Below are 11507 nucleotides of genomic sequence, written 5' to 3' on the forward strand. Positions count from 1 at the left end.
CAACTGGGGACCTGGCCTGCAACCCACATATGTGCCCTGACTGGGGATTGAACCAGAAACTTTTTGGTTCAAAGGCCAGCACTCAATCTACTAAGCCACACTAGCCAGGACTTATTTATTGATTTTTAGAGAGAGGAACAGAGAGAGAGACAGAGGGGAGGGGAACATCGATTTGTTGTTCCACTTCTTTATGCATTCATTGGTTGATTCCTGTATGTGTCTTGACCTTGGATGGAATCCGCAACTCTGGCATATGGGACAATACTCTAACCAAATGGGTTCCCCAGCCAGGCCTTATTCTGTGCTGTTAACTTTTTAAAAAAGAAAAGAAGAATTTTATATTGGTCCCTATCAAATGTCATCTGGTTGGGTTTTTTTGTTGTGGTGGTGGTTGTTTTTTGTTTTTAAGATTTTATTTATTTATTTTTTAAAGGGAAGGGAGAAAGAGAAACATTAATGTGTGGTAGCCTCTCATGCGCCCCCTGCTGGGGACCAGGCCCGCAACCCAGGCATGTGCCCTAGACTGGGAATCAAACCAGCAACCCTTAGGTTCTCAGGCCAGCCCTCAATCCACTGAGCCTTACCAGCCAGGGTGTCATCTGGTGTATTTTTTTCTATTCTGTCAAAATCTAACTCTTAGTTCTTGCATAACCTGTGAATTTGATAAATACAGCTTCTATGTTTTCATTAAGTCTTTAATAAAAACTCGTAACAGTCAGGACCAAGGACAGAACCCAGCGAGACAGCCCAGAGCCCTCCTCAGCTTGCTCGTGGACATCTGTAGGGACAGCTACTGAACTTTGTAGTATCATACGGCCCATGCGTCCTGGGCCCAGAAACACAAGAAGTGCAGCCAAAGACCTCACAAAAATCCCAGTAATCCAGTGCAAGCCCTGGGGGAGGAGAGGAGGACACTTGGCCCACTGCGTGCCTGTCGCGTGCCTGCTGGCCCCGTGCAGGCCCTCTCATTTTTCTGTTTCTCATGGTTTCAAATATTGATTATCTGCTTTGAATCTGCTGAGCATTGATGTAGCTCTACCAGGCTGCCTTTGCTAATACCCACCTTCTCCTGCCTTAGGGAAATCAACACCATACTCTTCTCTAGCGTTCTGGATCATCTCTGTTCCCCATGATCCCCAAAACTCACTGAGAGTCGTTCATGGGAGGAGAGTTGGCTCTGGCTTAATGGCATTGTACAGAGACTTTCCTAGATCTGTCCTCAATTGATGCTCAGATCAAACTTCGGGGGATGAGTAGGTATTAACCTCTTTCAACAAATGTCTCCCCTCTGCATAAGAGTGAGGGGCCCAGGAGAGAAATTCACCCCCCGATGCCACCTCACCCCTCCCGGGGACCTCCTTAAGAATTCCAGGGGATCCCAAGTATTCAGTATCTCTCTCTTCATAGGGAGGAAGTAAAAGAGGAGGGAGAGACCTCAGTCAGCTCTCCTAGACACAACTCTTGAGGCGCTCCCAGCCCAAGCTAAACAGCAGGATTTGTAAGGTAATAGGATGGAGAGGCCTCAGCCTCCCAGGCTACACTAAGCCTCCATCACTCCCTCCACGTCATGCCCATGGGCCCTCAGCCTCCATAGCACATATTGGTAGTGAATTCCAAATCCCAGCTGGCCTGGGGATGAGGGCGAACGGGTGGGAATGGCCTCCTGGCCATTGATCTTGCTACAGCCCCCTCCCAGAAAACTCTGTGTTTTCTGTGCTCCCCCAGCTCTCCATTTCCATCACCAAACTATGAGCTCCTCCAGGGCTGAGAAGGAGTGCTGACACATAGTAGTTGCTCATTAACACACGTAGAGCTAAACTGGATTTATGCGAGCAGAAATCCCTTCCCTAGATCTCCTTGTTTTCATTACCCCTGACTCTCCACCTCTGACCCTGCTTCTCCTTTACTCTCCACACACCCCAAATCCTATTCTCTCACTCCCCAGCTGACAGGTCAAGGACCGGTCCTCCTCCATCCAGAAGACCTTCCCAACTACACCCACCCTCGGTGAGCTCTCTGCTTCCTGAAATGTAGAACCATCAGAGGGATGTTTTGAGAATTCAGTCAGATAATGTAAGTAAAATAATGTTAGAACACAATTTGGCACATCACAAAGGCTTAATAAATTTGGGCTAGTTGTGATAAAGAACTGCTTCTTCTTTGTGCTTCCTCTTCTTGGCCTGGCCTGTAAGCCACCAGGGGGCAGCCTCTGCCCAAAAGTCCCTGACACCGAGGACAGGATGTGGCGCCCTTCCCGGAGAACTGAGGGAGGTCTTGGACCAGGAAAGGTGGGTATGTGGCCTCAGGATACATGGAGGAGCGGTATGAAAGACGGAGGTGAGAAATGAGCAAAGCACCCTTTCGCCTGCTCTTTCCGTTCCCTGATGGACCCTGAAGCAAGAGGGTGTGTGCAAGCGTGCAGATGCTCCCAGTACACTGTGCCTGTTCTTTTCTCCCAGGCAGTGTCTTTTACCTCTCTCTGCAACGCTTCCTTTTTCCAATGTTTCAGGCAGGTATTTTCTATTTACAAAAACCATGGCCACATCTACCCTTTCAGCAGTCCTGTGAGAGTTCCACCATTGTTCCCATTTTATGGATGAAGAAACTGAGTCTTACAGAGATTCAGTAATACCTTTCTTGAGTGTGCTGAATAACTGAGACGCAAAGTCTCTCCCAGGCCTCAATGCCCTGGCACCCCCTCCACAGGCTCAGTTCTGTGCATGAACTTCTTTTATCAGGGGTTATGACCCTTCCTCTCAGCTTTCTCCCTTAGAAAGTCACCATCATCGGATCAGATTCTCCAGGCATGGCTTTTCCTTTCGTTCCACTCGCCATCCAGCTCATCGGGTCGCAGGGACAGAGGATGCAGCTGTTCCTCTAAACTCTAAGGGGTTAAGGCTTAGGTCCCGCCTCCCCCGCCCGCTGTCTCCCCCACCCCCCACCCCAGACTGGCGGGAGTATGAATAGGCTCGCTCCCACTCTGGACTCTCAGTCGCTCTGGCTGCTCTTCTCCTCGTCCAGTCATTGTCCCCATCGGTCTCCGGTTTCCTTTTTCCTTTCACCCTAAAAGCTTTGAGAGCCGCTGGCTTCTCCTGGTTCTCCGCGTCTCTCCATCTCCGGTGGGTCAGACGAGCAGGATGGAGGGCTGCCTGGGGGAGGAATCTTTTCAGATGTGGGAGCTCAACCGACGCCTGGAGGCCTACCTGGCCCGAGTCAAAGCGCTAGAGGAGCATTATGAGCTGCTCAGCACGGAGCTTGTGGGTCTCCGGGCACAGTCCGGGGATGCCTCCTGGCGGGCCCGTGCCGACGACGAGCTCGCAGCTCTGCGAGCCCTCGTCGACCAGCGCTGGCGGGAGAAGCACGCCGCCGAGATGGCTCGCGATAGCCTGGAGGAAGAGGCGGAGAGCGTGGCTGGCCGGTGCCAGCAGCAGCGTCTGGCCCGAGAGCGGATGGCAGAGGAGATGGCCCGCAGCCGGCGTGCGGTCGAGGCGGAGAAGTGCGCCCAGGCCTGGCTGAGCAGCCGGGCGGCGGAGCTGGAGCGCGAGCTAGAGGCTCTGCGCGCGGCGCACGAGGAGGAGCGAGCAAGCCTGACCGTGCCGGTGGCTGGGCCCCCGTGCCGCCCCAGCCCACCCCGCGGGCCCCCAGCGCCGGGCCCCGAGGTTGAGGAGCTCGTACGACGGCTGGGCGAGGCGTGGCGCGGAGCAGTGCTCGGCTACCAAGAGCGTGTGGCGCGCATGGAAACGGCGCTGAGCCAGGCCCGCCAGCGGTTGGGTCGCGTGGTGCAGGGCGCCCGGAAGGGGCGCCTGGAGCTGCAGCAGCTCCAGGCTGAGCGCGGCGGCCTCCAAGACCGCAGGGCAGCCCTGGTGCAGAGGTTGGAGGGCTGCTGGCAGGAGCGACTGCGGGCCACTGAGAAGTTCCAGGTGAGGAAGTGGAGGGCCTCGGCAAGGCAAGGCTTTGAAAAGTCCTTACGGGGCTCAGAGACCTTCTGGGGAAAAAGAGAGTGGGAGGCGGGGACAGGATGGCTGCTCATTCAGGAACCATTTCTTAGAAAACTCAGAGCTGCTGTCAGAGGCCCGGACTTTCTCAACTCGCTCGTTCAGAGCTCTCTCAAATCACACTGCCTGGAAGGGCAGACAAGCCCAAGGCATGTGTACACCTTCCCACTCTGATGGCCACTGGGCCCCTCCCCAGGCTCTACTGTCACTGGCAAGATGCCCAGGACTTTCCTTCTCGTCACTGCTGCACCTCATGGTCCTGCTACTCAGAGTCTCCAGAGTTCCTAACCACCCTCATCTCCCTGACAGGTGGGGGCGAGGGGCCCTGTATGAGGGGCCATCTCCGCCTGTCCCATGTCATGGCTTCTCAACTCGCTGAGCACATTCCACAAGCCTGGGACAGCTGCTTCTCCTCACACTGCACAGATGTAACCAGCAACTGAGAAAACAGCCCCCTGCCTGGGCCAGACAGAGGTCTCACTATGGCCAACTCCCCCACCCTCTTCTCACAAGGGACAGATTCCAGAACACGTAGGAAGTGGAGGGGGTGGGAGCCTGGTGTGAGGAGCAAAAGACAGTGATTGAGACTAGGATAGTTTGGCTTCCAGTCCTGCAGGCTTCAGGCTTCTTGATTAATCGTTTTTCCTTCTGCTTCTACTTTTCCCCCCCTCTCCTCCTCTCTGTAACCCATCTCTTCCCCCGCCCCTCAGGTCCCCCTTCCTGTGGAATCTGAATTCTGAGCAGCCTGCGCAACCATTTAATCGGCGTCCTCAGAGGAGGAGGCCCAGGGAGAGGGCTGAGAGGGGCCCCTGTGCTCCTCTTGGAGGCTCCAGAGGAGGTTCTCTTGGCAGAGAGTGGACAGGGAGGCAGGAGTCTGCTCCACAGAGAAGTCAGAAGAAGAAGGTGCTGCTACAGCAGCCAAGGGGACGCAGGTCAGTGAGCAGGCAGGACCCCGCTCCTTACTGACTGCCTCTGGCTTGCTCTGCAGCTGGCCGTGGAGGCCCTGGAGCAAGAGAAACAAGACCTGCAGAGTCAGATTGCCCAGGTCCTGGAAGGTCGTCAGCAGCTGTCACGACTCAAGATGTCCCTCAGCCTGGAGGTAGCCACATACAGGTACAAGTTGACCCTGACCCTCCCAGGCACACAGATGTACACATTACAGGTTAGGGCAGAGGCTCCTCAGCTGAAGGGGCACAGAGCCATGGGTGCGGTGGCAGCTCTGTCACCTCTAGGTTCTGTGACTCTAGGCTAATTCCTTTCACACCAGGATATTTCCCACCAGAGCCCACTTAATCCCCTGTGGGTTCAGGACCAGAGGAGAATCCTGTGCCCAGGAAATCCCCGAAGGAGAGGTGGTATTGCTGAGTGGGACAGCCTGAGGGGAGAGGGCTGGACACATGTGGGGCCTCTGCATCCAGACCCTCACCCCAAGGGTGAAAAGCCCTTTCTCTGTGTGTGTGCTCACACCAAGGGGGTGACGTCCTTGGGCAACTTCAGAAAGGAGGAACTTCAGGTGTGGGTCGATGACACTGGCTTGCAATGACAAGTTTCCTTGCCTGGAAGATGGACGACAGGCTGGGTGCCATCCAAGGCCCCTTCCCTCCTGAATATCATGGGGCCTGACTACTCTCGAGCCCTAATCCCTTGATCCTACCCAACCCTTCTGCAAGCCACATTTCCTATTAGCTCTGGAAGGGCAGAGACTGAGGAGGTGCTGCTTCTTTGGCTGTGTGGCCTTGGGCAAGCTCACAGCCTTTTCTGTGAAACTCGCCTGGTTGGTTGAGGGGTCAGTGATTTTGCCTGAGGGAGCGGCGTTGCTACCACGAAGGGCTTCATATACCAAGCCCCCTATATGGTCCAAGGCAAGACAAGCTATGAGGACAGTGCTCCCAGAACCCATAGGCAAACAAAGGCAGGGGTCCTAGGACAGGTTCTGGAGGGAAGGGGAAACAGGGCCCAGGAAAGAAAGTCAGTGAGGACCCAGGGATGAGGAAGGGAGCGGCTGCATGAGCTCACAGGGCAGAACGCTGCGTGGGCAAGGATGGAGACGGATGGAGACGAGACTGCAGACAACCCTAATCAGACTCAGAGATTGTAAAGAAGAGTCGAGCTGATGTTCAGCACAACCTGTTGAATTCATTGGTCTCCCCTCCCCCTTGTGGTCCCCTCCCCCTCAGTCCCCATGGGGCACCAAGGCAAGGGCATGAGCACAAAGACCCCCACTGCTCTGAAAGACTTGTGATCCAGGGTACTTAGAGGTCCCAAGATGAGGGGCTTGACCCTAATCACACCACTGAGGGGAAGGGTCTGAGCAGGCTTAATCTTTGAGTTTTTGAGGCATGAAAAGGATTTGGAGAGAGGGAGCTGAATTCTTTTTTTTTTTTTTTTTTTTTTTTTTTTTTGTGAGACAAGCTCCTGGGCCCTGGGGGAGGAGGAGGAGGAGGAGGAGGAGGAGGAGGGAGCCTATCCCATGGGAACCGCCTGAGAATTCCCACTTCCCCTGGAAAGCCCCCTCCTTAGACCCTCCAGACTGTGGTGTGGACAATGGCAGAAATTAGCATGAGAATGAGCCCCACACACAGAGGATGAGGTCACTGGGCTGGGGTGGGGGAGGAGGAGACTGGTCTAAGCAATATGTGAGTGTGTGTGTACGCTGTGTCTCTTGTGTGGGAATCTGCTTTTGTGTCTGTAAGTTCATCTGTGTGTCCCAAATATATGTGTGATGTTGTGTGACCATGTGTGTGATATCTGGAGATGTGATTATGTGATTTCATGTATAACCCCAAGTATAACCCCACCCACCTGTGGCATTTGTGTGATAGTCATAAAATGAAGAGGATTCCAGCAATGCCAGGGCTTTTTCTGGCTGGTTTGCCTACAGGCCTATGGACGGAGGACTGACCCAGTTTTTCCTCCCCGCCCCCCCCAGGACCCTCCTAGAGGCTGAGAACTCCCGGTTGCAGGTACCTGGCTGTGGTTCTAAGGCTTCCTTCAGCTTCCAGGGTAAGAGTTGGGGCCATGGTTTCCTCTCCCAAAACTCTACCTTTCTTTCCTTTTCATACCCCAGAGAGGTTCCTCTTCTGAGAGGCAACAGTCTAAGACTTGACTCCTTGGCCCCCAAGAGCCCCGGCAGGGTCCATGGACACTCTTGCCTGGCGTGGCAGCTGCTGTAGCCCCAGCCCCCTGCCAGCACACACTGACACCGTATCTTCTCTTCCGCCTTTCCAGACCCTAAACTGGAGCTGCATTTTCCTGGGACTCCAGAGGGCCGGCGTCTGGGACCTTTACTCTCTGTCCTGAGCCCTACTCCCCTTTCCTCACCCTTACCTAATACCCTTGAGACACCTGTTCCAGCCTTTCTGAAGAGCCAGGAATTCCTCCCAGCCCGTACCTCCACCTTGGCCAGCACCCCCATTCCACCCACACCTCAGGCTCCCTGCCCTGCTACAGATGGTGAGATCAGAGCCCAGGATGCCCCTCTCTCTGTGCTCCAGCCACAGGTTGGGAGGCAGCAAGTTCCGCAGGCCACACAGGCTGAAGCCAATATAGCTATTACTGCCAGCATCCTTCCAGGACCAGAGAAATCTGGGGAAAGGCAGCAAGAGGCCAGTACAGACCAGTCTCCTGAGGATCATGCCTCTTTGGCTCCACCCCTTATCCCTGACCACCTCAGTTTAGAGGCTAAAGATGGAGAACCCGGTGAGACTAGATTATCCAGCAGATTCCAGGAGAAAGGCGAAGGGCAAATGTGGGAGCTGGCAGAGAAAGAAATAGCTGTAGAAGTCAAAGTGGTAAGCAGCTTGCAGCAGCAAACACAACAAAAAGAAGGGGATCTGGACATGAGGGGAATCCAGGAATCCCAGGGTCTTTTGGAAAAAGACACTCTGAAGTCTCTGGAAGAGGAGATTCAAGAGCCACTGATGTTTCTGGAAAAACACAGCCACGAGACACTGAGATCTCTGGAGAAGGAAAATCAAGAGCTATTGAAGTCCTTAGAAGAAAAGGACATGGAGGTAGTGCGAACGCTAGAAAAAGAGACTCTAGGACTACTTACGCCTATAGGAAAAGAGGACCCACAGACACTGCAATCTCTAGGAGAGGAGAATCAGGAACTAATGAGATCTCTTGAAGATAATCCAGAGACATTTTTATATTCAGGAAAGGAAAATCAAGAACTAGTCAGGTCCCTAGAAGGGGAGAACCTTGAGTCCTTGAAAGCTCTAGAAAAACAGATCCAAGAGCCACTGAGGTCTCTAGAAGAAGAGGACCAGAAAGCACTGGGAATTATTGAAAAAGTTACATCTCTGAAGTCTCTAGAAGAAGAAAACCAGGAGACCTTGAAATCTCTAGAAAAAGAGAACCAGGAACCACTGAGGTCTCTAGAACAAGAGGACCAAGAGACAATGAGACCTCTAGAAAAAGAGACTCAACAGCCACTGATGTCTCTAGGAGAAAAAGACCAAATGACATTGAGACCTCTGGAAAAGGTGAAACCAGAGCCACTGAAGTCTCTTGGAAAAGACCAGGGGATATTTAGACCTCTTGAAAAAGAGAATCAAGAATTACTAATATCCCTAAAAGAAGAGAGTGTAGATGCAATGAGATGTTTAGAAATAGAGAATCTAGAATCACTAAAGTGTGCAGGAGAAGATCTGGAAATATTAAAGTCTACAGAAACTCAAGAGCCATTGTGGTCTCTGGAAGAAATGAATCAGAAGACAACAAAGCCTCTAGAAAAGGAAATTCAAGAACCACTGGCATCTATGGAAGAGAATCAAGAGTCACCAAAGCCTTTAGAAAAGGAGAATCAAGAATCACTGAGACCTCTGGGAAATTTGAGAACTCCAGAGGAGGTAGACAAAGAAAGTCAAAGATACCTGCAAGAAGAAGAGACCCTGGAGAAGGGAGAGAATCAGGAGTCACTGAGGTCTCTGGAAGAGGAGGGACAGGAACTGCTGCTGTCTGCAAATCAGCAGAGGTGGGAAGATACGGTGGTGAGAGACCAAAGACTGGATCAGGAAAAGCCCTCCGGGAGGGCTGGAGTAAGCAACGAGGATGAGGCAGAGCTGGACCTGAGGGAACGGGGTGGCATCGGTGGAAAGGAGGAATCAGCAGAGGAGGGAGAACTGCAGCTGACTGCAACAGGGGGAGTCTGGAGCACAGGTGAGGGGCACCCAGGGGGCCCTGAGCCCAAAGAGCAGAGGGTTTCAGCTGAGGGCACCAGCAGGGAGGGAGATGCTGAGGGCCTTCTGGACCCTGAAGGGCAGCCAGAGCATACCGGGGCCCCAGACCTCCAAACCCCCTGGGGAATGTCAGAGGTGCTAGAGCCAGTGCTGGAAGATGCGGATAAGGCCCCGGGGGGTGGCCAAGCTCCCCGAGAGCTCATCTTGGGGTTGGAGACAGCTGGGGGTGAGTCTGATTCAGAAGCTGAGCAAGGACTGGAGCAGGAGATGGTAGAGTTGGAGGACCCAGGCCACCTGGCCAGAGAGGAGGTGATGGAGCCACCCCTGGGGGAAGAAGGCTTTGAGGCAAAGAGGGTGCAGGGCTTAGAAGGGCCTGGAAAGGACCTAGAGGAGGCAGCTGCTCTGGAGCCAGAGCTTCCCATACTGCTCAGGAAGGGCAGAGACCCTCTGGAGTCTCATGGGGCTGGGAAGGAGTTGGAGCCTGAGACCCCCTGGGGAGCAATGGAGGTGTTTCCTGCTGAGACCTTGTCCCATGATGGAAGTGATACCCTTCAATCCAGGCTCCCGGGGTCAGAGGAAGCTGAGAAGGATGCAGGACCAGTGCTAGGGCCCCCCAGCCCAGGGCCCTCCAGCCCAAGTCCCACTGAGCCCTGCTTGCTCACCCCAGTCCCCGAAGATGCCTCCGGGCCCCAGCCCCTAGCTGAAGGGAGCCAGGAGGCTAGCGGGGAGCTAGAGGGCAGTGCTGAGGCCCTGGAAAAAGTGGAGGGTGAGAAAGAAGAGTTGGGGTCTGGGGGGCTCCCTGAGGGCCTCCAGGATGAGGGGGAGGAGAGCAGAGATGAGAGTGAGGCTGATGAGCTGGGGGAGACCCTTCCTGACTCCACTCCCCTGGCCCTCTACCTCAGGTGCCCTGCCTCACCCAGGTGGGACCTAGCTGAAGAGCAGAGGCCCTCCCCTCAAGGGGAGACCAGAAAAGAAGGCTGGGATCCTGCTCTCTTGACCCCTGAGGGCTGTGGGGCTCACCCAGAGGAAGAAGAGGAGGAGGAGAGGGGAGAAGAGGGTGAGGAGTGTGGCCAGGACTCGGACCTATCAGAAGAATTTGAGGACGTGGGAACTGAGGGTTCTATCCCTCCTGGGGTGGCCAGGGAATTGATGGAACCTCTGGGCCAGGTGTCCCAGCTGCTACTGGAGCCTGCAGCCTGGGGTCAGGATGGGGAGTCTGATGGGTTTGCAGATGAAGAAGAGAGTGGGGAGGAAGGAGAAGAGGAAGAGGAGGGCAAAGAGCCAGGGGTGGGGCAGTGGAGGCCAGGGTCCCCTGTTGGTGGCCTCCCTGCCCTGAGTCGCCCCCAGAGTGGGAACCTCCTGGGGCCCGAGACGGTGAATGTCAGCATCCCCTGGGATGATGGCTTGAGGGGTGCAGCGGCTGATGACCCCACGACTGTCCTGGAGACTGAGTCCCAGGACAGCACTGAGCCCTCTGGCTCAGAGGAAGAGTCTGACGCTGCTCCCTCGGAGAGGGAGGACCAAGTTTGTGGCCCTCTGGGGACCCTCGGTGGGAGAGAGGACACCCCTGGTGTCAATGGCCAGGGCCCCAGCTTGAAGAAAGAGCTGGAGCATGTGAACGGGGGGGTGGTGAGCCGGTTGGAGCAGTCTGCTGGAGGGGGGCAGGGGAAACTGGGGGCCCTCGAGGGGGACCAAGGCAGCCCTTTGGAGGAGGAGGGGGGCGCCCTGAAGACCCCTTGGGCCGGGGCTCCTCTTCCTCTGGGCCCAGGCCAGCTCCTGAAGTTCACTCCGAGGGAAGGAGATGGGGATTCTTGGTCCTCAGGGGAGGATTAGAGACAGTGCCCCTCCTGCACTTCAGACTTGGGCAGGGACATGTCCCCAAGCTCCATCTCTGCTCAGGGCCCGCACCTTAACTTACGTGGTTTCTGTCCGAGAGGCCTGGCTGGGCAAGGTAAAACAGTGTGGAAAAAGAACCCATTCCAAAAATGGAGGCTCCAGGAGTGAAAAACAGCCTCTCAGACCCTGCAAAGGGGCCATAATGCCTTCACTGTCCCATGAGGTTTAAGCCAGCTGAATCCCTGCAGGACTAGGGCCCCTCTCCTTGCACCCCCTTCCCTCCCATTTCTTCAGCTGGAAAAGGCCTGGCGTCCCGTGCCGCCTCCAAGGACAGGGGCGGCTGCGGTGGTCTTTGCATTGGGGTTCACCACCCCTGCCCCTCCTCACCCCACCCTCATGGCATGTCTGGCCCGTGAGAGGGCGCTTCTGTGTCCTGACCCCTCCGTGCTCCTGCCCCCTCCGTGCTCCTGCCCTGTGGGGCTCTGTCTGACTC

The 11507-nt window shown here is 55.0% G+C and overlaps 1 protein-coding gene across 1 annotated transcript; it reads left to right on the top strand.

Annotated features, from left to right (window-relative positions):
* The first annotated feature begins 3008 nt into the window (after nt 1-3008).
* NES (nestin) lies at nt 3009-11011 on the top strand. Its single transcript, XM_054563455.1, has 4 exons — nt 3009-3920; nt 4984-5108; nt 6925-6998; nt 7224-11011. Exons 1-4 carry the CDS (start codon nt 3138-3140, stop codon nt 11009-11011), a joined length of 4770 nt encoding a protein of 1589 aa, XP_054419430.1. The 5' UTR covers nt 3009-3137.
* Nucleotides 11012-11507: the final 496 nt, after the last annotated feature.

This window comes from Pteronotus mesoamericanus, unplaced genomic scaffold, assembly GCF_021234165.1.
Source record: "Pteronotus mesoamericanus isolate MK-2021 breed Mesoamerican mustached bat unplaced genomic scaffold, CSHL_Meso_final scaffold_705, whole genome shotgun sequence".
Lineage (NCBI taxonomy): Eukaryota > Metazoa > Chordata > Mammalia > Chiroptera > Mormoopidae > Pteronotus > Pteronotus mesoamericanus.